This window comes from Conger conger, chromosome 15 (genome assembly GCF_963514075.1).
Source record: "Conger conger chromosome 15, fConCon1.1, whole genome shotgun sequence".
Lineage (NCBI taxonomy): Eukaryota > Metazoa > Chordata > Actinopteri > Anguilliformes > Congridae > Conger > Conger conger.
In genome coordinates, this window is record NC_083774.1 from 7,152,526 (window position 1) to 7,178,413 (window position 25,888).

The following is a 25,888-nucleotide window of genomic DNA, read 5'->3' on the forward strand; positions in this document are numbered from 1 at the left end:
TTCTATGTATATTCTCTTGTTGTCGTGCGCAAGCACACATGCCACATTGCACACCATTAGCTAATGTGCCGGATGAGCTCCATTATTAACCCTTCACTTTTTATTTCACCTCTTGTTACAGGCACAGCACACATTAATCGACAGTATTGTAAATGTGCCAGTATTAGATTTCACCTGCAGTGCCTGGGTCTAATGACATATAGAGTAGGTCATTAGAATGTTCTCAACTGGATATTCCACTGCTGATGTCACAATCACTACCGGTGACTGAAATCAGTGGAGTTCTAGAACACTTTAAAAAAAAAAAAACCTACTCTTCAAAGGGTTAATATCTCATTTTTATGGCAGGTTCTCAAAATGACCTAATTTTCTCTCTGGCTATGGCACTGCTTTCATATTTGATAAGCCCATAGAGCCCATCTGCATATCACTGCCAGGCTTCATTTTAGGGGGTTCTCTTAGTGTTTTTTCACATACTGCACAAAGTCAAGAACCGATTTCTGTATTTACTCAGCTCTGCTCCACGCATGAGGCACAGCAGTAATTACACATGTATTGCATGTTTCCTCGCCTCTCTCTCTCTCTCTCTCTCTCTCTCTCTCAATATCTCTTCTCCCTCTCCTCTCCTTTCTCTCTCTGTCTGACTCTGTCTCGATCTCTCCCTCTGACTTTGTCTCGCTCTCTCCTCTCCTCTCTCCCTCTCCTCTCTCTCTCCCTCTAACTCTCCCTCTTTCTCTCCTCACCTCTCTCGATGACGTGAGAGACCACCTCTGCAGTCACATACCCACAGAGAACACGCTCCTCTCTCTCTCTCTCTCTCTCTGCCTGTGCAGTTTGCCTTCCTGCAAGGACACGCTCGCATCAATAATCTCGCACGGATATCCCTCGCTTTCTCTCTCTCTCTCTCCATCTCTCTATCCCTCTCTCTCTCTGTCCCTCTCTCTCTCTCTCTCTCTCCGTCCCCTCTGCCCAAGGTCACCTCTGGATTGTCGCTGGACTTTGGGCCTGGAATAGAACTTGCGTCTGAGGAACCGGAGACAGCTTGGATTTGCCTTTGCGTTTGTGTGTGTGTGTGTGCCTGCGTGTGTGTGTGTGTGTGTGTGTGTGTGTGTGTGTGCCTGCGTGTGCGTGTGTGTGTGTGTGTGTGTGTGCGTCGCTGTGAACACCGGTCCTCCGTCAGAGCACACTCTGAAGAGGATGCTGGAGAGAGGGGGTGGGGATATGCGATGCGGGCGGTCCTCCCCTCCCCAAAACCTGCTTAAACTGCAGAAGAGGAGGAAGCACTGCTCCAGCCCCGCCGGACTGTGACCTGCTCCCTTAACACACACACACACGCAGGCACACACACACACACACACACACACACACACGCAGGCACACACACACACACGCAGGCACACACGCACACACACACAGGCACACACACACACACACACACACACATTCGCACGCACACACCCACACACACACTCGCATGGTCACCACCAGCCCCATCTCCACGGTTACGATGTACAGAAGAGCAGGATTACTCACGGAGGATGCGGATCTGGCGACCGAGCGTGACCCTCTCTGAGTGAGATGCACTGAGGGCGGGTTTCTGCTTTTCTTTCTCTTTATTTTATGCCTCCTCTCCCCTCTCCTCCTCCGCCCCCTCCCCCTCCTCCTCCTCCTCCTCTCTCCGGGCGCTGCGGGGGGCCAGAGCCTCAGCCCCAGGATGTCTGTGGCGTTCTGTGGGAGCGAAAACGGCTCGGCCGCGTACAACGTGGACGCCGGGGTGCTGAACAACGGCTGCTTCCTGGACGCGCTCACCGTCGTGCCACACGTCTTCCTGCTCTTCATCACCTTCCCCATCCTCTTCATCGGTGAGTCTGCTAGCTCTACACCCCCCCCCCCCCCCCCCCCCGCACGCTCACACATGCACACGCACGAACCCAAGCACGCACACAAGCATGCCTACACACTCTCACACACACACACACACGCACACACACGCGCACACACACACACACAGGGTACTGTTAGGACAGGGCATTGTGTGAACAGTGAGCAGGAGGCTTAAGGATAAGCCAGTCTGTGAGGCCTGAGCCAAATTCAAATATGAAAGGCTTTAACTCTTACAGCGCCAATGACGTCTGAGTGCACGGACCCTGCAGGTCCCTGCTGATGTTTCCGAGGAGAGATTTACTAAAGCAGAGATAAACAGTCAGGTGAAGAAGAATCTTGTTCAGAATATTGGTGAAAACAGATGTAGGAACAGCTTGTCTCTTTACAAATCTGTTGATGGGTTCTTGAACAGTATTGGTGGAATTGTATTGATGTCTAAAGTACTCTGGTGTTATTTATAAAAATCATTGGATCTCGGCCTGGTTTCCAGGTGTCCTTGGATGTTTTTGGATGTCGTATTTTTCTAAAGTACTACCAATGGGCATTAGGAATGCGCTGTCTATTAGCTGGAATAGCACTGTACACACAGGGTTAGCTTAACTAGGGGCTGCGTTATTACATTACATTACCGGCATTTAGCGCACACTCTTATCAAGATGTATGACATCATGCTTTTAGCACGAGTCACAAGATATAACTATCTATAACTGTTCACAGCGCTGGATAAAAATAGATCTGATATACAATCGTAGCTTCATGGCACCCGTGAGTATTCTAATAGGGGGACTGTTTACCGTGGCAGACAGATTCAGTTCTGAGCGGATCTCAGCTCGCCGGCACGCGGATGTGCCGAAACTCCTGGCATTCTGAGGGACGCGTAATCAATGTCGGGAGCGATGCCAGGACTGCGAGGCGGCCGGGAGACGTGTTTTTATTTTTGACGTACGAATGTGACCTCCGTGACAGATTTACGCAGCAGCGGCTGAAGCAATGATCATCGGTGGAGTTGGGTTACTGCTCTGTACTTCCTGACCTTAGTGTAAGCCTGGGCCTGTTCACACGCTCTTAACAAGTGTAATTAGACTTAATCTAATCTTTTGGAAAATATTAGCATGTTCTAAGTTAGCTTGAGCAAGCTAACTTAGCTTTGGCTTGCTCTAAGCTCTAGAAGTCAAACTGTTTTACATCATTGGCAATATTTTGTCTTATTTAGTAAAAAAAAAGATAATAGAAGTAAGGTTTTAAGTTGAAATATAAGACTTAAATACTAAAATTGAGATTGGTTTGTTTTTTGTTTTTTGTTTTTTGTACTGTGGACAAGTTATCTGTTCATCACCACGTGGGTCCTTACTGATGCCGGTGTGAGTGCCTAGCCCTCATCGCTAACGGCGGCGTTTGATGCTACGGCCCTGTTCGGGCTCAGTGTGTGACTGGGAACGTCTGTGCTCACGGCTGCTGTCAGTGTGTGATCTCAGAAAGAGTCTGGACCTGCCCGGTAATCCGCATTGGGCAGAGCCGGCTGTAGGATTTTTGTGGCCCGAAACAAGAATGGTTCATTCAGCCAGCGCAGCCAAAACACTATCAAAAGGCTATTTGTCACACTCTGTGAATACTGCACAATTAAAATGTCTTCAAAAGAAAAAAAACGAATATATAAAACCTTAATGTTTGTCTCACAGGTGGTTGTTGCTCTAAACGACCGCATAGGGAGAGGGTGTGTATGTCAGCAGCTAGCTCTGGTAGTGTGTGTGTGTGTGTCTATGTGTGTGTGTGTGTGTGTGTGTATGTGACAGACCGGCCAATGAAGCAGGTTCAGCTGACAGGCAGACGCTGAAGGTGACTGAGTGTGTCAGTTTACTGCAGGTAATTGACTGACAGGCGTCTTCTGGCCATAACTACCATAAGAGAGCTGCTGCTTTATTTAAAGCTCCCTGATCAGTGAAGTCTATAGCATGCTGCCTGATGTAGGCTAGTCTTGGTGAAAATGTATTGCTGCATATACAGAGGCTGTAGGTATACAGTATAGCTCAAATTCACATTCAATATCATTCACCCAGACTTTTCTACCACTGTGCTTTTTCACGTTTGTGACAAGGTGATGCACTTTGAGATGAAATGTAAATGATTTATTTGCAAAGGGAAATCAGTGGAGAGGGAATTGACATGGACGGATGAATTGGAATGAGGTTTTAATCCCCACTGGGAACATTCATTTTATATATAGCACCGTGAAGCAGACACACATAAACCTCTTAGGCTGTAGTTCTGAATTCAATGAGTGTAGCTGTCTGCCTTTGGCCCTCTTTGTCTGTCTGTCTGTCTGTCTGTCTGTCTGCTACACCGTTAGTTTGGTAGATTAAGCATGCATGCAGCAACAGGGGGTTTAGAAGTGTTGAGTTACCTCCAAAGCAAAGTCAGCGGTGAGATGGATGAGTTTCCGCTCCATCCTGCCGGTTGGAAATTAGTAATCTCCACAGTAACACTGTATATTTCTCCATTGTATATAGCCCTCCAAGGCTGCGGTCCTCTGTTCAGAGAACGTGGCTGTATGTCTGCCCGTCTGTCTGGTGTACTGTGTGTTGGTATGTGTGCTCTACTGCTGCATAGTTTGGTAGATGAGGGACGCAGTAACCGGGCATTACAAAATGGCCTCCCCTCCTCTGTCTTTGTGTGGCTCTGTGCTCCAGTGCGCCCCCTGTCTGTCTGTTGCACTGTCTGTCTGTCTGTTGTACTGTGTGTTGGTATGTCTGCTCTGCTGTTGCGTAGTTTGGTCGGTGAGGGACAGGGCTTTGTAAAATGGCCATGGCTCTGAGCTCCAGTGCGCCCCCTGTCTGTGCCCGCAGGCTGGGGCAGCCAGAGCTCCAAGGTGCACATCCACCACAGCACCTGGCTGCACTTCCCCGGACACAACCTGCGCTGGCTGCTGACCTTCATCCTCCTCTTCGTCCTGGTGTGCGAGATCGCCGAGGGCATCGTCTCCGACGGGTGAGTTTCCGGAACTGTGAGAGATAGAGTGTGTGTGTGTGTCTCTGTGTGTGTGTGAGAAAGATAGAGTGTGTGTGTGCCTGTGTGTGTGTTAGAGAGAGAGAGTGTGTGTGTGTGTCTGTGTGTGTGTGTGAGAAAGATAGAGTGTGTGTGTGCCTGTGTGTGTGTTAGAGAGAGAGAGTGTGTGCGTGTGTGTGAGAGAGAGTGAGAGAGAGAGTGTGTGTGTCTGTGTGTGAGAGAGATAGAGTGTGTGCGTGTGTGTGAGAGAGAGTGTGTGTCTGTGTGTGTGAGAGAGTGTGTGTGTGTGACTGAGAGAGAGAGAAAGTGTGTGTGTGTCTGTGTGTGTGAAAGAGAGAGAGAGAGAGAGAGTGTGTTTGTGTGTGTGTGTCAGCCCTGTGTGTCCCTCCTGTCTGTCTGAGGGGGAAGAGGGGTTCATCAGCTGCTGTAATTGGCCAATAAAGTGCTGCCTGTTTAAGATTGCTGGGTTGTGTTTGAATTTGAAACCGCATACTACTGTGGCATACTACTGTAGCATACTACTCGTGCTAAATTTCAGGCTGTGAAACGTAGTAGGAGTAGTATTTCAGATGCAGCCTCTGGTTTCTGGGGAGCAGAGGTGCATGCTGGGTAGCAGAGCGCTCCTCTTGGGCAGCCCCCCCCCCCCCCCCCCCCGGTGCTTTAATCAGCGTGTTTGGCGTCAATCACAACCGAGCCAACCGCTCCCTGGCTTTCCGCACGACGGAGCAGCTGTGCTCAAACACTGCCCAGAAAAATCCATTCGGGCAAAACCACTCTAAAACCTCTCCTATCCCTCTTTAAAACATCCTGTTTCCCTCTCTAATACATTCTCTCTCTCCTTCTCTAAAACATTCCCTTTCGCTCTCTGTCCTGCTTGTGCTGCTTGGCTTTATGTGTTTACTCTGTTTATCTGCAGTTCAAACCAGCAGACTGCTTGCTGACAGAACCACACCACAACAAAGTGGCGCGGTGCCATTTATAAAGTGTTTTTTTTAGCTGCGGGCGGTTTATACCGGGCTCTCCCTCCAGAATCTGCCGGTCCAGACTGCTCGAGAGCTCCGGTGGGGCCACAGAGTGCTTTTTACCCCCCAGCGCAGACGCCTTATTTTAGATTGATGATACGGACAGGGATGATTCTGAGATTGGAATGGGAACTCTGCGTCGGTGTGATGCCTGAGTCACTCTAGATCACCGCAGCGTGTGTGTGTGTGTATGTGTCTGTGTTTGCGTTCAGAGGCCAAACATCACTCCCCCTTTCTGGCTATGTGTCACACATCCACATTTCCAGACAACCACCCCAGTCCTTAAAGTCAAACAGTATCCGGTTGGTGTTTTCTCTTCTTCTCTTTTAAGATGGTGCCGTATGTTGTTTACTATACTACCCATGTACTACATCCTGTCCGCATGCAGTAGTAACAGCTGAAACCAGGCGAGTCTGTGGCTCTCCAGGACCAGGGAGTCAGTTTCCTGCTCTAGGCTATGTTGTATTTCTATTTGATGGGCAAGGAAGGTACTACATTTCTCATTTGGTTCTCAATAAAAATTATTTCTAATTTAATCTAAGAGCCAGTGACTTATACCAATAATACAACCGCATGAGGTGGGTAATTGTGTCTAATGTGGTTGGACTAGATAATTGTAAGAAAGAGATATGCAATTCTAAATTAAATACTGTATATAATATGAAATATATATATTACATTTCATACCTAACTGGGTTTTATTAAAGTATTTTAATTAGACCAGAGATTAGTGGTGAAGTGTTATCAGTAGAAATTAGAAATTGAAATGATTTAGTTTGAAATTCATGAAGACGGACCTTCCAAAGGAGGATGTCACGATTAAAGGAGAATTAATCAGCTGCTACTCACTGATCCTGATTTAAATTTTAACTGATGTGTATGTAAGTCGGGAACAACCATTCAAACTTATCGATAATGATAACACACGATGAATGCACTTTGACTGTGACTGACAACAAATCAGGGATAGCAACCAGCTAACCAAATTAGCAACAGAGCAAGCAAGCGAGCGAGCTTGAACAATAATATCAGGTGTTATCAGACAGCATTGAAAGAGTGTAAAGATGTGTGCGTAGCATTAGAATAGGCCTCATTAGCTGCTCTCATTAGTGCCAGAGTTTACAGGGTACCACAGGGTACTATCTCAGTGGAGACACCTGCTGCTTTTCAATGCAGGAGAAAGAATACTTAAAGGCCTACACGCTACTGTGCTATCTTGTTGGTTTCAGGACAAAAGAGCTGTGACAGGTATTTTGAGAAAGGCCCTAACCACTACCGCTCCGCCTCCTGCGATCAGCTCTCAGTGCTAACACGGACAGTGTGTGTCTGTGTGTCTGTGAGTGTGTGTGTGTGTGTGTAGGTGTGTGTGTGTGTGTGTGTGTAGGTGTATGTGTGTGTGTGTAGGTGTGTGAGTGAGTGAGTGTGTGTGTATGTGTGTGTGTGTGTGTCTGAGTGTGTGTGTAGGTGTGTGTGTGTGTATTAACATGTTCTCTCTCTCTCCAGGTTCACTCAGTCTATCTACCTGTGTGTGTATGTGTGTGTGTGTGTGTGTGTGTGTGTGTCTGAGTGTGTGTGTGTGTATTAACATGTTCTCTCTCTCTCTGCAGGTTCACTCAGTCTCTCCACCTGCATCTCTACATGCCTGCAGCACTGGCCTTCATGGCAGCCATTACATCCATCATCTACTACCACAACATCGAGACGTCCAACTTCCCCAAACTCCTGCTGGGTATGTTCCTAACCCTACCCCAAACCCTACCACAACATGAAGATGTCTCTAACACTACCCCTAACCCTAACCCTACCACAACATCGAGACGTCCCTAACCCTAACCGTAACACAACATCGAGACGTCCAACTTCCCCAAACTCCTGCTGGGTATGTTCCTAACCCTACCCCTAACCCTACCACAACATCAAGACGTCCCTAACCCTAACCGTAACACAACATCGAGACGTCCAACTTCCCCAAACTCCTGCTGGGTATGTTCCTAACCCTACCCCTAATCCTACCACAACATCAAGACGTCCCTAACCCTAACCTTAACCACAACATTGAGACGTCCAACTTCCCCAAACTCCTGCTGGGTATGTTCCTAACCCTAACCCTACCCCTACCACAACATCGAGACGTCCAACTTCCCCAAACTCCTGCTGGGTATGTTCCTAACCTTAACCCTACCCCTACCACAACATCGAGACGTCCAACTTCACCAAACTCCTGCTGGGTATGTCCCCTCCTTGCTCCACCTACACCTGGCCTCTCGCTACCAGATACGCAATAATGGAGTTACAAGATTTATATATGTGTATAACCATTTAATATAAATGGTTGGCATTTATATAGTGCCTTTATCCAAAGCACTGTGCAATTGATGCTTCTCATTCACCCATTCATACATACACTCACACACCGACGGCGATTGGCTGCCATGCAAGGCACTGACCAGCTCGTCAGGAGCATTTGCGAGTTAGGTGTCTTGCTCAGGGACACTTCGACACAGCCCGGGCGGGGGATCGAACCGGCAACCTTCTGACTGCCAGACGACTGCTCTTACTGCCTGAGCCATGTCACCCCATGTGAACCCTACTTCAGTTGGTAATTGCAGGGCTTTGATGACTTGCAATGTAATTTAGACCTGCCTGTTACTGTAAATCTGCTGAAGCCCAGCTTTAATCTTCATTTTTATGTTCATGCTCCTGGCTTCCCAATTTAGAGACTGCATCTGGTGTATTGTTTTGCACTGGCTAACTATGTAGCTTACTAGCTCACTAGTTACTAGTAGTTTTGGCTTAGTATACTGTATACACCTGCCCAAGGTAAAAAATAAATATATATATGTATTTTATATATATTTAGATATTAGAGGAAAATGTTGATTCTCCGCAAAATCACTTCACTTCTTTTTTTCTTCATTTTATCACATTTTCTCTCATTTCATTACCGCACATTTTTTAGAGGTGCCTCTTTTCTGCCACCTGTACAAATTCACCAAATTCTAATTTAAAACGGTTTGTGCTGTGAATACATAAGGAGAGTGTTGGAGAACTCAGCTAAATGCAGTGAATTTGTGAACCAGAAGAAGGTCAAGCATGTTGAGTTTGATTTTCACAAGCCCGGATTTTCCACCTGGAAAATTGAGTGCGTTCAGGGTTTGATGCAGACCTGTGGGACTGCAGTAATGTGGCACAGTCATGGCCGCTGTGCATGACAGAGATTAATTTTAGTGAAAGTCACTGGGCCGCTTTTTTCCCCAAAGTGGTGCTTGTGTCAAATGCACATACCCACACACACACCCACATACACATGTGCTACACATGCACACAGATATGCACACACCTGCATACATACACATACACACACACGCACAGACACATATACGCACACACATGCACACATATACATAGACACATGTGCAAACGCACACACACTTATGCTACACATACACACACCTACATACACATGTACACGCACGCACACCACACATGTACACACACACACCCACACATGTACACACACATATATGCACACACATGCACACATATACATACACACATGTGCAAACACGCACACACGCACAAACACACACTTATGCTACACATGCACACACACACACATATACATACCTACATACACATGTACACACACGCACACCACACACGTACACACACATGTACACACGCATGCACACACACAAGTACACACACATGCACAAACACATGTACACACACATATACGCACTCACATGCACACATACATACACACATGTGCAAACACACACACACAAAGACACACACACGTACCAGCGTCCTGTCCTTGGTTCTCCTGCCGTTGATCCACAGCCTGTCGTCCTGACGACACTCTCCTGCCCCCTCACTGTGTGAGTCATTACCTCATCGCATTTCCACCTTGCAGTGCGTGCGCTGGAGCAGCTGCCCTGAGTGACACACACACACACACACTACACTCATACACATGCACACACACTGACCGGTATGCAGCATTCTGTCAATATCCTGGAATTTAATTTTCCAGGAGTAATTTATCTGGGATTAATTCAGTGGTTCTCAAAGCAATGGGGGGAGGGGCATTCAGATACAATGGGGGGGGGGTTTATCGAGGGATAAAAGAAAAATAATCCATTAGAAACAAAAAAGCAGAACTAAAGTTGTGTGTCTGTGGAGGAAGAGAGAATTACGACAGTAAATACCAAAGTGGGCCCTAACTGAAAACATTTGGGAACCACTGGATTAAAAGCAGGCTATAAATAACGTCCCCCTTATGATTGATTTCAGACCCCACCTCCCTCCCTCACTGATGATGTACCACATAAACTTTTCAATGCCTCACACTGGGCATGGCAGAAATGAACCAATCAGCAGGACTTTCTCCCATGATTCTGTGTGTTTCCCAGCCAATTGGGAAAGCCCATGCAGACGTCTCTCTGTTAGCTGTGCCATGTATGGATGCTGGCCTCTCTTCCACAGGGCTATGGGGTACAGGCTCTGAGGTAAAGAGTGACGCTAACAGAGCGTTAGCCTGTGTCTGTAGCTGTGAGTTTCCTTTCAGTGTAAAGGCCCATCCACACCAGGAATGATAACTGTAACGATAACTGTAAATATTCATTCATTCATTCATTCATTATCCTAACCTGCTTATCCTGAACAGGGTCGCTGGGGGGCTGGAGCCTATCCCAGCATACATTGGGCGAAAGGCAGGAATACACCCTGGACAGGTCGCCAGTCCATCACAGGGCACACACACCATTCACTCACACACTCATACCTACGGGCAATTTAGACTCTCCAATCAGCCTAACCTGCATGTCTTTGGACTCTGGGAGGAAACCAGAGTACCGGGAGGAAACCCACGCAGACACGGGGAGAACATGCAAACTCCGCACAGAGAGGCCCCAGCCGACGGGGATTCAAACCCAGGACCTCCTTGCTGTGAGGTGTAACTGTAAATATGTTTACATGAAATCATTTAAAAACTCAAGTCCACACCACAACTATAACTCACAACACTGGCAAGCAATATCTTTGGGAGTTCTTTTTTTTCCAGCTGCATGAATGGCTGACAAAAAAATCAAAATCCAACAGAATTTACAGGTTGTCACATTCAAAATGGTAGATGACATTGCTGAGAGACTACTTGCAGAATGTTATCGTTCATCAGGGTGGATGCTGGCATCGTTATGGTTAGAGTTAAAGTTATCGTTATAGTTCTTGCTCTTGGTGTGTACGGGCCTTCCAAGCTGATATGGACGAGGGAACATTATCCCTGATCGATTGAGTTTTGTCTGAGGTGGTGTATTTGAGTTTTCCTCTCTTATCCCTGATCGATTGAGTTTTGGCTGAGGTGGTTTATTTGAGTTTTCCTCTCTTATCCCTGATCAATTGAGTTTTGGCTGAGGTGGTTTATTTGAGTTTTCCTCTCTTATCCCTGATCGATTGAGTTTTGTCTGCGGTGGTTGATTTGAGTTGGCTCTCCCCTCTCCAGCGTTGCTCATATACTGGGTCCTGGCCTTTGTCACGAAGACCATCAAGTTTGCGAAGTATAACGAGCACGGCGTGGGTCTGGGGCAGCTCCGCTTCTGCCTCACCGGCCTGCTGGTCCTGCTGTACGGCCTACTGCTCGCCGTGGAGGTCAACGTCATCCTGGGCAGGGTGAGTGTGTGCGTGTGTGTGTGTGTGTGTGAGAGAGAGTGTGTGTGTATGTGTGTGTGAGAGAGAGTGTGTGTGTGTGTGTGTGTGTGTGTGTGAGAGAGTGTGTGTGTGTGTGAGAGAGAGAGTGTGTGAGAGAGAGAGAGTGTGTGTGTGTGTGTGTGTGTGAGAGAGAGAGTGTGTGTGTGAGAGAGAGAGAGTGTGTGTGTGTGTGAGAGAGAGAGAGAGAGAGAGTGTGAGAGAGTGTGTGTGAGAGAAAGAGTGTGTGTGTGTGAGAGTGTGAGAGAGAGAGAGAGAGTGTGTGTGTATGAGAGACTGTGTGTGTGTGCGTGTGAGAGAGAGTGTGAGAGAAAGAAAGAAAGGGAGAGTGTGTGTGAGAGTGCGTGTGTGTGTGTGTGAGAGAGAGATAGTGTGTGTGTGTGAGAGATAGAGTGTGAGAGTGTGTTTGTGTGTGTGTGAGAGAGAGAGAGAGAGAGAGAGAGAGAGTGAGAGAGAGAGACAGGGAGAAAGTGTGTGTGTATGTGTGTGTGAGAGAGTGAGAGAGAGAGAGACAGGGAGAGAGAGAGAGTGTGTGTGTGTGTGTGTGTGTGTGTGTGTGTGTGTGTGTGTGTGTGTGTGTGTATCAGCATGCACAGTCCAGCCCTGTGTATCCCCCCTGTCTGTAGTTGTGTATCTACAGGCAGTGTCTGAGCCTGTACGCTGGATCACAGGCTACCTCAGGGCCTGACCAGCCCATTGACTCCATCTGTCATCCTGATTACTCCTCGCTCACAGAGACGGCTCTGTGGAACAGCACTGACACAAACAGAGCTCGTAATTATGGGCTATTCCCCCATCTGTATCCAACCTGACAGGTCTTCCCTTTCTAGCAGAGACCTGGACTTTATCTTCTAATTTCATCAATTCAATAAGTGTTTCTGCGATCGATTAAATGCCCAGAGGCCTTTAACTGTGAAGAAAATGTTGTGATGCTATGGATTTGGTGGTTCATGAATTTCAGTTGCAAGATATTGCATAAGACACACACAAGTTGCAATATCTAGATAGTCGCAATATTTAGCAGTGTCATTTTTATTTCACCTTAATAGCAGCCAATTCAGCCAATTCACACCTAAAAACTGAATGAATCACCAGTCGATTCCAAGGAGATCTCCTGTATTAATGTCCCAGTTTAGTGCTGAATAACAATGAAAAACAGCATACCATCCTCTCCCTGCTGTGAATGGGCTTGTGTGAAACATGATTATAATCAGGGCTGGACAGAGAAACATGCCACAGAGTATCTCCCAAATTAATGCACCTACATGTATATCTATGAATCTATCTATAGCTATGTACAGTATAGACTTCAGTCAGAAGGGTACAGGTGCAGATTGCTTTTCAAATACTGTACAGATATAAATAATTCATACAAAAACCATAAACGAACCTCCTATATTGGATATGAAATTAATATCTTCAGTGCTACATAACTGAAATGCTGTGGTAGATAAAATAGAAAGATGATTGACGGGAGGCACTCGGATCGATGACCTTGCGCTGATTTTACAGCTGCCTCCGGTCCGCTCCAGCACGCTAATCCCGTGTTTGTAAATCGGTTTACCTGCCGGTGCTGATGCAGTTTCCGGGCCGCTTGTCCTGTGATTGGTGCGCGGTCGCGTCTGACAAAACAGCTGTCAGCCGCGACCGCGGTTTTCTCGCTGCCTGACGGTGCCGTCCTCGTTTCCTCGAGGCGGATCCGCGAGCAGACGCATTAACCGCGAGCGACGTTTATTACACACGCCACGGCAGGACGCTCGATTCATCAGCGTTTTTCTGCGGCTACGCTAGCGGTGCTGAGATTACGGTGCTGAAATTCAAACAGGGCGGGGGCGGGTGTGCACGTTCCGTCTGTAATCCCGCTGGGGGAATGGTGGTAATGAAAACAAAAGGGTTTGTGATAAATTCCTGGGTTAAAATGAAAAACTGTTTTTCGATTCAGATGGTGATAATGAAAAGAAAACAGGTGTATACCGTGTGCGATGGTGCTGTTCACGTCTGGAGCGTAGAGTGCCAGACTTGTACCCCATGCTGGTGTCATAAAGTCAAACTCGAATCCTCTCAGGCTGCAGGGTCTGCTGGTTTTTCTGCTTCTCTGGAGCCAAATGTCTGTGGAGTGGAGTCTTTATTCAATCAATGTCGTAAATGAAGTACCTTACTCGCTCTAGCACAAATAGAACCATTAGACTGTGGCCCCCCTGGACTGGAGCTAAACCCGCAGCCCTTGAGGCCTGAGGTTTGCCACTCCACTGCTACATAATCAATTGAAGTGCTCTTTTAGGGCACCGTTTAATCTCCATCTAATTACTAATTGCGAGCACATTTTCTTCTCTCAGACAGAAGTGTGTCAGGTGGCCGTAATGGCCCACTGGTCCAGTTGAGCCTGAGGGGAAGTCCTGAGGGTTTTATTCATTTTTAGGAACATGATGAGGCCCTTTTCTTCAGCGAAGACAACCCCCAATATGTTAATGTCCCATTCACACTGTGTTTACTGTATGTGCACCCAAAGTCTATGCTCAGTAAAGAGCAGTGCAATCTCTAGGCTTTTGCTGATGAAGAGTTTCACATTGTTGTCGGCACTGATTTCATTACACAAAATTGCTGACATTCGTAATATAACTAAGAAGCTTTTACACATTTTATTGTTTATTCCTGGTAATTTTGGTGTGAGAATTGCTGCTAGTAGAAGTTACAGTGCCGTTGGGGTTTTTAAATTGGATTGTGTTTCTGTCTTCTCAGGAGGCAAACGCTCTATTGAGCTGAAATAATGTAAAAATAACTGTACTTTCCATCTCTGCAAGCGTTCCCAGGGACTCTACGATTTAAATATTGCTTCTCCTACTAAACACAGTGGCCTCCCTGGTGGTTATTTACGTAATGCTGTGATTTAGTCGTCTAACCATTCCCTGGAGGGAAGATATTCCACAACCTAATATCCGTTTGCTATGGCTGATGCTACTGCAGTACTGAGGGTTCTCATTTATTTTCTGTGCTATTGCATCCACTTCTGGTACAGGTCCGGTTTTAGTCACGAGTTCAGCGGAAGTTTCCTAACTGCAACTGGAACCTGAGACCATTACTCTGGTGTAAAATCCAGCTATGGCCAGCTTGAAATACCAGCTACCAACTGTTTGAAAACATAGCTTGAGTTGGTCAAACCATATTGAGTATGGAGCTGGTCTAACTGGTCAACCAGTTACCAGCTGTTTCAAAACATAGCTTGAGCTGTTTTTTTTTTTTTCAATTATATGCTGTGACTGTTATGCTGCTGACATACAATCCCACTCTCTATGTCCTCTCTGGGAGGCTGTGCAGCACCAGAGGAGCTAGGGCTTCAAATAAATCCAATTACCGGGGCACTAAATGAATAGAAACGGGCATTATTTCAGCGCGACGGTTTACGGTGCGGAAGGGAGTTCTGCGGTGAGATTGAATGGGGTGACTGCGTGATTACAGCAGCGTGCTGCGCTGTGGGGTCCCCGTGGGCCCGGCCTCCTGAGGTGATGAATACCCCCCCGCCCCCCTGCAGAGGCTCCATCGCACCGCACCCTGAGGAGGGCCTCTCGCTGTGATACGTACGTGAAGCCTGCATTTTTGCCCTGGTTGGATATGTTTCTCACACCTGGTTGGATATGCCGTAATAATGCTGTCGTTCTGCAATATAACTTAGAGTGACTTTGACTGATGAGCTTTTGCCCAAAACAGACGGAAAATGTTCCTCTTGTCTCTTGCCTGACTTCACCTGTATCCATTATCCATATTTATTTCAGGATATTTGTCTCCGTAGGGCTTGATGGAGTTCCTCTTTGTTCCCCGCTTGTCTTGGACCTCCTATTAGCTCTTATCTCTGTCAGTCATTACTGATGTGAGGATCAGAACCCTGTGGGAAAAAAAAACTGCTGAAGCTAAGTTTTGAAACAGCTGGTAGCTTGTTGACCAGCTCATACCTAGCGAGACCAGCTCAATGTTCAAGCTGGTCAAGCTGACAGTAAAACTGACTCAAAACATGTTTATGATGTCAATGGGTCCATAACTGCCGGCTCTCTGTGCAAACCATCGGAGTGATTGACAACTAGCACCATCGTCTTCAAAGGTCATCACAGTTACCAGGGTAGGACGTGATGTGTCTCTCTCTGATGAGGCCCAAATGCGTAGCCTGCCATTGTTTGGAGAGTACCACAGCTGCCAAATGGGTCCGTTTTACAATGAGCTGAAAAGGACACAGCTGCCAAGATGCTGTCTGACAAGCCAGGGTTTGTGCGTAAACTATAATCACTACACATTTACTCATTTGATAGGCAGCATTGTGCCAGCAATGGTGGTCAGTGCTGAGGCGCTGTGTTTGGTCTCCCTCACATAAAAGCGGTGATTGCTGCATCCTTTGCAGTGTGGGTCATTACTGTACTTCTTCTTTGGTAATTTGGGTAGAGCTGCCGGATTAAGGCTCTCTTTAGCCCTCTCTTCATTGGGCTGGTTTTTTGATGGATATTATCAAGGCCCCTAATCACTGCCAAATGACTGCCACGTCATTTCTCACCTGTGTAGGACCCTGGTGTGTGTGTGTGTGTGTGTGTGTGTGTGTATCTGTGCATATGTGTATGCAAAAGTGCATTATTTATTATCATGTTTACGTGGTAGTGAGTGTACGTGTGTTTGTGTGTGTGTGTGTGTGTATGTGTGTGTGGGTTTGTGTGTGTGCTTATTCATTCTATTGTGAATGTGTGTATTCTCTTGTGTGTGTGCATTTATTCTCTTGTGTGTGTATTTTATTGTGTTTGTGTATATGTGTGTATTCATGCTCTTGTGTGTGTATGTATTATATTGTGTGTGTACGTATTCTCTTGTGTGTGTATTATATTGTGTGTGTGTATAATATATATTGTGTGTGTATTATATTGTGTGTGTATGTTTGTGTGTATTATATTGTGTGTGTGTGTGTGTGTATTATAGTGTGTCTTCTCCCTGCAGCCATACGTGTGTGTGTATTATATTGTGTGTGCTATATTATGTGTGTCTATTATATTGTGTGTGTTTATTATATTGTGTGTGTGTGTATGTTATATTGTGTGTGTGTGTGTCATATTGTGTGTGTGTGTGTGTTATATTGTGTGTGTGTGTGTGTGATATTGTGTGTGTGTGTCTCCTCCCTGCAGCGCTACGTGTGTGTGTGTTATAGTGTGTGTGTTATATTATGTGTGTGTATTATATTGTGTGTGTGTGTGTTATATTGTGTGTGTGTGTGTGTGTGTGTTATATTGTGTGTGTGTGTGTGTGTCTCCTCCCTGCAGCGCTACATGTGTTTTAAACACCCCACGGAGGTGAAGCCCCCGGAGGACCTTCAGGACCTGGGCGTGCGCTTCCTGCAGCCCTTCGTCAACCTGCTGTCCAAGGCCTCGTACTGGTGGATGAACACCTTCATCACCTCCGCCCACCGCCGGCCCATCGACCTCAAGGTCATCGGCAGGCTGCCCATCGCCATGCGGGCGCTCACCAACTACCTGCGTCTGCGCGCGGCCTTCGAGAGGCAGCGGGTGAGCACGGGCGCACGACGTCACTCACACAAACTGCAGCCTCCTTTCCTACGCTCGTCTACTCCCCCCGTACTTCTGCATAGGAGGAGGAGACGAGTGGAGGAAAGGAGGATATGTTTGTAGCAAAGCATGATTTGAGCTTCCGTTTGTGTTACTTTTTTGGTGTTTTTTTCTTTTTTTTTTTTAAAAGGTGTAATTTCGGTGTAACAGCATATTTTGTAGTTTGGTAATTTTCCCAGGAAGACTATCACTTAGGATTGCAATACTCTGTTGGTCAATAAAAATAGGATAAAATGGAAATTGTCAGGTCAATTCTTAATAAATGCAATTAAATGCAACAACAACAACAACAACAACAACAAAAAGACAAGGAAAATATGGTAGTTTTTAAAAAGACAGACATCATAAAACTATTCATTTCTACTGTCAGGCTATAGCTCAGATCACTCCATTACCAAAGTTGGCAGTTGAGTGTGTTTACGGGATGATTTAAGATGGAAGACTGTTGGAAGATAGCTGACCTTGTCCAGCAAAGTAAATCTATTTCTCTTGGACAAATATAGGAGCGTGTCATGTAGCTTTAGCAATGCTGGGTCATACTGGGTATGGATTATGACACACTGCATGGGTCAGCTTTAGTGGCCAAATTTGGGGAAATATTTACAAAATGCAGTATTGTTATGTGGCGTCCCTCAACCTAATATTGTACATAATGGTATATACCCATCTTCTTCCAGATATAAATCATATTCAAGCCAAAAATGAACTTTTTCCTAGACTAAGATTTCCTGTTTGACATAGTGAAACTACAATCTCCCATGGTGCATTTCTTTCTCTCAATGCGACAGCAATCCAAAAACCAGGCATTGCACTCTGGGTAACTGAGGCAGTGTGAAAAGAACAGTTGGTTTTTTCATCAGGATCTATTTCAGTTTGCAAACGGCCCTTTGGATACATGCAATATGATAACATACTTACATGGCGTTTGATATTTATAAAGATGTTGAAAGCACATAAGAACAAGCAGTATGCACAACACAAGCATAAAAAATAATATACAAAATATATCAGTATACGTGGGTATTTGTGTTTACAACTACGCAGCAGACAATGTTTTTCCTTTCAACTAAAAATGTAGAGAAGCTAAACTCATCATCTTATTTTTATTTTATTTTATTTTGTTGTGTGAAACATATCGATATTTTTCATTACATATGCCTTACAAGGGAATGCAGATGTCACATTTTGTCTTCATGTACACAGCTTGGTGAGCTGGGAAACTTGTCAGACTGTATTTGTGAGGGAAAAACATGACACTTGTATTTACTTGTGAATCCAAAAGACAGATTTATTTCATTTATTTTGGCCACAGTTTTATGATAGCCTTGATCCTTGCAGATTGGACTGTACTTTTAAAAGCAGCTGTAGAATAAACTGTTTATTCAGGCTCAGAAGTTTATTATCCAGCTCAATTGTCATTCGGCGAGTAAATAAAATTTATTGAAGGTATAACTCTCAGGCTTGTATTCAGCTGTCTGCTTCCAGCCGTGGCTTTGAGTTACAGCTAAGCGCATAGGAGCATGAGAAGATGATCCATTGGGAGGACTGGGCTTATAAGCCCTTCTCCCTGTTGTTGAAATGATGTAACCCCCGCTGACAAAATCTTCCACCGCAATAACAATCTGTGATATCCCGGTCCTGACGTACAACGTGCGTGTGGGGGTAAAGAGGTTCAGGAGTTGAGTTTTTTCCACTGCGCAGACGGTCTCTAGGCAGTGACCCGCGTGTCCGCTGACCCCCGGCCCGCATCCGCTTCCCCGCCGCCCCGTTCCACTGAGAACGGGCCGACCCTTGACCCCACCAGACGGGGTGAAGAGCCTCCCTCTGTCATGGGAAAGGAGGCCCATAGCCGCGCCCCGTATCGAGGCAGTCGCGTTGGAAGCGCAGGTGAACGACACGCGTGTGATTTTTTTCCCTCGTGTTTTACGAGGCTGGGAGCTGCGTCATGGCCCACACGTCCCTTCTCCTCCCTGGCAGCGGGCAGGCCCCGGGAGACCAGCTGTGGCCTGGGAGTTTCTCCCTGCTCCAGATGTTGCTCTGGGATTGCGCACTGCGGGAGCTGCATGGCTTAAGCAAGGTTACAGAGCCAGCAGAAATACAAACATCTCAACCAGCACACACCACAGTAACACTGACAGCTCCACACATTCGCAGGAGAAATATTCATGTGCTTTTGCTATAAAAACCACTGCCCGATATAGCATTATTTGGTCTGAAAAACAGCTGAACCTCTTGGCCACATCTGCATGCTTTTATGCATTTAGTTGCTGCCACATGCTTGGCTGATTAAATATTTGCATTAATAAGCTGGTGTACAGGTTTACCTAATAAAGTGATCACTGAGTGTATATTTGCAATTTATTGCAGTGTAGGGTATTTCTGAGGGTAAATATTCTAGCAGAATTTGTGTTAGTTTGTTTAATTTCTGTTATATCATTACCAGTCCTCACAAACAGACACACACACGCACACACACACATACACACACACAAACACACACACACAGAAATACACACACACACATAGACTTACACACACAGAGACACACACAGAGACACACACACACATACAGAGACACACACACACAGACACACACACAAAGACTATCACACACACAGACACACACACACACACACACACACACACAAACACATGCACATACAGAGACACACACACACACAGACACACACTAACAGGAGAATTGAGTATTGAGGTGAAATAAAACCCTTCGGAGAGAGAGAGTTGCTGTGTTGGTGCTCTGATGTGTGACATCATCAGGCACATGACTGAGCTGTCACAACACCTGTCTCCGTGGTGACGGTATGACAGCGGGGCCTGCAGAATGAGGCCCATTAGGACCCAGCTCTTTCGGCCCTGCCTGAGATAACAGGACGGCTGTCTCACCTGCCGAACCCTTCCCGAGGTGTCGGTCTCATTACTGTTCCTCTGCCAGGTCCAATCGCATCGTCTGGCTGTCCAGGTTGGCTGTCTGCCCGGGTTATTGCAAGAAGGAGGCTTGCAGGAATGTGTGAATGGTGTCAGTGGCAGAATAGCATTCTGGCTGGAGACATGCGCTCATAACTTTATAAGGTTATAGGTTTGTTTCTCAGCAGGGCGAGTGCTGCCAGTGTACCCTTGAGCACCGTGTATCGCTTCAGTAAAAACACTAAATATCCTGAATGTGAATGAGGACAGAGGACAGCGTGATGTGATTTTTAACCACCAGGTGTGGGTCAAATATGTAATGAAAATTTCAACTCTATAGGTGCCAGGAACATCCTGCTCATCCCAGATAATTTAAAAAGAAACGTTATTACCCAGAACATAGAATAAAAAATGTATAATTATAATAAATAATTTTGCCTGAATACTGATAGAAATAGATGTGCCTTTTAAAATATGTCAGTAGTCTACAGGAATTTTACTGGTGCATTAATGTTTTAATATTTCATGTTTTAAAATTTAAATATTTATATTTATATATTTAAAATATGCATGATGTCTTAGTCAGTCATTTTGATCTCGTGATGACCTTAGTCAGTAATTTTGATTTCATAATGTACCGTAATTTCTTCATTTCTCCTCCTCTCTCCTAATCTTCTCTCGACCTGAATGAGTGAATCTTAGGATTAATTAACGAATGTATTTTTACAATTTTACGTATTTAAAAACGAGATTCCATGAGACTGCATCACCATAGCAGACAGTAATCCATTAAACACTGTGGGGGATGACACCCCACCAGGCTGATCCCCCTGTGGTCCTGTCCCCCCCCAGGGGAAGAGCTCGGGGCCCCCGCAGGGCTCCCAGTGGATCTGGCGGGCGTTGCGGGAGGCCTTCGGCCGGCCCCTCATCCTCAGCATCACCTTCCGCTTCCTGGCCGACCTGCTGGGCTTCGCCGGGCCGCTCTGCATCTCCGGCATCGTGCACCACATCAGCCGGGAGAACCGCACCAGCAGACCTCCGGTACTGTCAATCAATCAATCAATCAATCGATCAGTCAATCGATCAGTCAATCACTCACTCACTCTGTTACTCACATTAGCTGGGAGAACCGCATCAGCAGACCTCCGGTACTGTCAATCAATCTATCAATCAATCAATCAATCAATCAATCACTCACTCTGTTACTCACATCAGCCGGGAGAACCGCACCAGCCGCCCCCCAGTACTGTCAATCAGTCAATCAATTACTCCCTCACTCTCTCACATGCTCTTATGCTCACTCACTCTCTCACTCACGCACTCACTCACTCACTCACTCACTCACTCACTCACACACTCACACACTCACTCTCTCACTCACGCACTCACTCACACACTCACTCACTCACTCACTCACATACTCACACACTCACTCTCTCACTCACGCACTCACTCACACACTCACTCTCTCACTCACGCACTCACTCACACACTCACTCTCTCACTCACACATTCACTCTCTCACTCACTCACTCACTCACTCATTCATTTAGTTACTCACCCACTCACTCAATCACACACTCACTCACTCATCAGGCAATCACTCACTTAATAAATCAGTCAGTCTTTATTCTTCCTGATAGACAGCTGGTTAGGCAGCCTAGTTATAGATCAAAGCATAAAACCCAAACCACAAAGACACATTAACTGCAAAACTATGTCTATGAATTCTTGTGTTCCCGGAGACCCAGTTTTATGTCTTCATTTAGCACGGCCTAGCATGATGTATTACCCAGCTGCCGTAGCATGATATATAACCCAGCAGCCATAGCATGATGTATAACCCAGCAGCTGTAGCATGATGTATTACCCAGCAGCCATAGCATGATGTACAGTATAACCCAGCAGCTGTCTTCGTAAGATGGATGCAGCCCATGTCCGCTGGGTCAAAGTTTCCCACCCTCGCCGGACGACCCCCGTGATAAAGTCTCTTTATAGAATTTTAAACCCCTAATCAATATTTTTTTAATGGAGCAGCAACCTGACTCTCATGAGTATCTGTGATTAATTGTTTTCCACTTCACAGACCACTGAGACTGTATTTCCACAGTCTATACCACTCGTCTGAATTACAAAACATATAAAAATCATTGATTTTCCTTTTTTGCCCTAATGGATGCAAGGTGTTTATCTTTGGTTATGACTTCTCATTTCATGACTGCAGGGTTAAAAAAAGACTCATAAGACGGTCTTTGTATCCTGATGGTGTCCCACTTGCATAAAATATAAAAAAGGGCAGTGTTTAACATATCTAATGGTAGGGTCACCCCAGGAAATGTTGTCAAATGTCATGCTTTCATGGGAACTGCCTACTTGAATCGCTGTTGAACTCGGGAGAGGGTCATATTTGAGGACAACACGAAGGTTAATTGAGATGAATAGGGCGGGCCAATGTACTGTAGCCCCGATTCATCGTCTGACAGCTAAACAAAGCAAAGGCGCCACTTTATACCTGATATTTATTGGAGAACGGTCACTCCCCTTTTCAAGGTGAAGCCCTCATTCAAGTGTGATGAAATATTTACAGGACGACTGGCTGATATTTCACGGTTTCAGTTTCCATTGCTGTTCATATCAGACATCAGACTTCAAGTCCAAGGAAGTAATCCTCCATTAAGAAGACTGTATTTTCACCTCAAAGTCAAACCTCCATTTTTGATTGATTATTTCCAATATTTTCTGTTATTTACATGAAAAAGAAATACATTTCATACACTGCAAACTATATTTTAGTCTTTAGTCTAGGGTCTTTCAGCACACTTATCCCTGGTTATGGGTATGCCCTTTTCACTTTGTTGTATGTCGCTCTGGATAAGAGCATCTGCCAAATGCCATTAATGTAATGTAATTTTATTTTCAGAGATTTTAAATCTTATTTATTTTACTAAATAAGATTAAAATATTGCTTAAGTGCATAAGACTTAAACTTGATGAAAACATGGTACTACAACTCCTATGTGGGCCGGCTGATTGAAACACGTGTAGTATGTAGGAGTGCACATTATATCATGTGATCAATATGTATTTCAGCATACCTGCAGGATTATATATAATTATTTTCTCACAAGTGCTGTCAGTGGCCATGAGCTCCATCAGAAGGTGTGTGATTGATGGATGTGATTGGTTATAGCGACGTCCAATGGGGGAGGTTTTTGTTTAGCCTCATTGTCCACCTCATCAATCAAAGGCAACTGTTGTGCCGGTGAGTGATGACCGCTATTTCACGCTCCAAGATTGACTTGCCTTGTGATGAAAAAGGCCTATAATTCCTATTGCCAGTTCAAAATTGTGTGAATGTGTTCTTTATTGGAATTTCATTGCTTGTTGTGCTGTTGTGCTCATGTTAGGAACTGCACAAACTGGCTATGTATTCTCTAGCCCAAGTGTGAGATGTGCAAAATTAATCTGTGTGTAGAACATTCGAGTGGGCTCTTTTTTTCTCTCCAAACGTGGACTTGATACAGCTTCATTTTGGCTGAGAAAACGGATTCTGAAGAACTTCACTGGTGACCGATTAGTTGCAATGAGTCACTCCATCAGAGTACTCGAGATTCGCTTGATGGCAGTTTGTTTTTATGTGTGGGGTAATGAGGCAGTTCACTGTCCCCTAGGAACAGTCCCAGCCCACAGTCAATAGCAGTCAAATGGCTGCTTTTCTCCTGATCTTTGATCTGCTCCAAGCTCTCATGGGCCTGCATTAAGCTTTACTCTCTACCTTCTGTGTAAAGGGTGTTAGCTGATTGGTCTTTCAGTAGCTGTTCTTCCTTGTGCCATGGAGCTGATTGGTTAATCAGCGGCTGTGCTCCCTGATTGGAAAAAGCTGATTGGTCATTCAGTAGCTCTACTTGCTTTCCAGATAGCAGATGATTCCGGGCCAAATATTGTTCAGTTTAGGCACTTAAGGATCAGTTATTGGTCATTCAGTGGATGCACTCCCTGTTTTGACAAAGCTGATTGGTCATTCAGTGGTAGTACTTCCTTGTGCCAGGGAGCTGATTGGTCATTCAGTGGTAGTACTTTCTTGTGCCAGGGAGCTGATTGGTCATTCAGTGGTAGTACTTCCTTGTGCCAGGGAGCTGATTGGTCATTCAGTGGTAGTACTTCCTGACCTGTCTTCCTGTTTTGCAGGTGAAGCTCCTTGGGATATACTTCATCTCGTCGCAGGAGTTCCTGGCGAACGCGTACGTTCTGGCCGTTCTGCTGTTCTTCGCCCTCCTGCTGCAGAGAACCTTCCTCCAGGCCTCATACTACGTGGCCATCGAGACGGGGATCAACCTGAGAGGAGCCATACAGGTGAGTGTGGCCCTCACATCTGCAGCCCAGGTGTGCCTTCCTCACCTGCTTCACCTTCGGGCTCCCTGCTGTAGTCTGAGAGCTGCTGTCTCTGTGGATGCCACCCTCTCACAAAATGGTGGTTGAAACGGTGCTCCTATTATCCTGAGGGATGATCTAAAGGAGAGAACATCAGATCGGGCCCTTCAATTCAAATCCAGCCCAGGTTCACTTTTCTCCTGGGTAATTAATGGTAGAATTAGTGTTCCCGATTGGCCAGACTGTCTTCACACCTGACTCCCTAGTGGACAACCAGCAGTCCCTTGGCCCTCGAGCACCGTGATTTGATGATCCCTGCACTATGCAGATTTTGTGCACTCGCATGCAGAATAACAGTATGAAAGGTGATGTAATGAGGAACTGGTTATGTAGCGGCCTGTTTCATCCCCCGCTCAGGCTTTTAGCGGTGGAGTTATGTAACTGTCTGTGTCACTTCAAGATCAAAGTTATATTCCCAACTGGGCTGTGCCAGTTCCCAGCACTGACAACTCCCTGGCACCAGTACAGAGGAAACATCACAGTATCCGGTACTACGGGATATTACAGTATCCAGTTCTATGGGATATTACAGTATCAAGTACTGTGAGATAGTAGAGTTTTCAGTACTGGGGTCTTTATGGAATAATTCAGCCTACTCTGATTAATTGCTCAGTCTTTTTTAAATGATGTTACTTTTTTACTCACCTCATTGGTGGCAGAAATGGGATTATCACAGTATCTGAAGTGCTTCCCAACCCTGTACCTGGAGATTTACCTTCTTGTAGGTTTTCATTTAAACCCTAAATTGAACACCTAATTATACTAATTAGCAGCTCAAAAAGTACTCTGGCTGTTGAATGAGGTGTGCTTTCTTAGGGTTGGAGTGAAAAGCTACAGAACAGTAGATCTCCTGGAACAGGGTTGGGCAGCCCCGCTCTAGCTGTTGAATGAGGTGTGCGTTGTTAGGGTTGGAGTTAAAAACCTACAGGAAGTCAGATCTCCAGGAACAGGGGCTGGGAGCCACTGCTGCTGCATCCTGTGCTCGGTCTGTGCCAAATGAACGAAATGGCTGCCCTGCTTAAACGCCCCTCCTTTCCCCCCCCCAGACCAAAATCTACAATAAGATCATGCGCCTTTGCACCTCCAACATGTCCATGGGTGAGATGACCGTGGGGCAGATCTGCAACCTGGTTGCCATAGACACCAACCAGCTCATGTGGTTCTTCTTCCTGTGCCCCAATCTCTGGGCCATGCCATTTCAGGTGAGAAGCACTCAACGGGCACAGAGTGCATTTACGCACTGGGAAAAATGAAGAATAAGACAAGTTATTTTTGCCTTATGTTCAGACTTAAAATCTTATTTCTATTACTAGCACAGTTTTTACT

The 25,888-nt window shown here is 45.8% G+C and overlaps 1 protein-coding gene across 4 annotated transcripts in view; it reads left to right on the forward strand.

The window, feature by feature from the left end:
- Nucleotides 1-1,708: 1,708 nt before the first annotated feature.
- abcc8 (ATP-binding cassette, sub-family C (CFTR/MRP), member 8) overlaps nt 1,709-25,888 on the forward strand; it is an 84,418-nt gene continuing 60,238 nt past the window's right edge. The window contains exons 1-9 of one of the 4 annotated variants that reach the window (XM_061221626.1): nt 2,874-2,923; nt 3,206-3,245; nt 4,728-4,869; nt 7,517-7,638; nt 11,413-11,579; nt 16,904-17,146; nt 20,984-21,172; nt 24,320-24,484; nt 25,609-25,764. In XM_061221626.1, the coding sequence (XP_061077610.1) occupies nt 7,548-7,638; nt 11,413-11,579; nt 16,904-17,146; nt 20,984-21,172; nt 24,320-24,484; nt 25,609-25,764 (1,011 nt within the window). In that variant the 5' untranslated portion in view covers nt 2,874-2,923; nt 3,206-3,245; nt 4,728-4,869; nt 7,517-7,547. Of the gene's footprint in view, nt 1,863-2,870; nt 2,924-3,205; nt 3,246-4,727; nt 4,870-7,516; nt 7,639-11,412; nt 11,580-16,903; nt 17,147-20,983; nt 21,173-24,319; nt 24,485-25,608; nt 25,765-25,888 lie in introns of those variants that run through there. The other 3 variants (XM_061221628.1, XM_061221625.1, XM_061221627.1) reach the window with 3 other exon arrangements.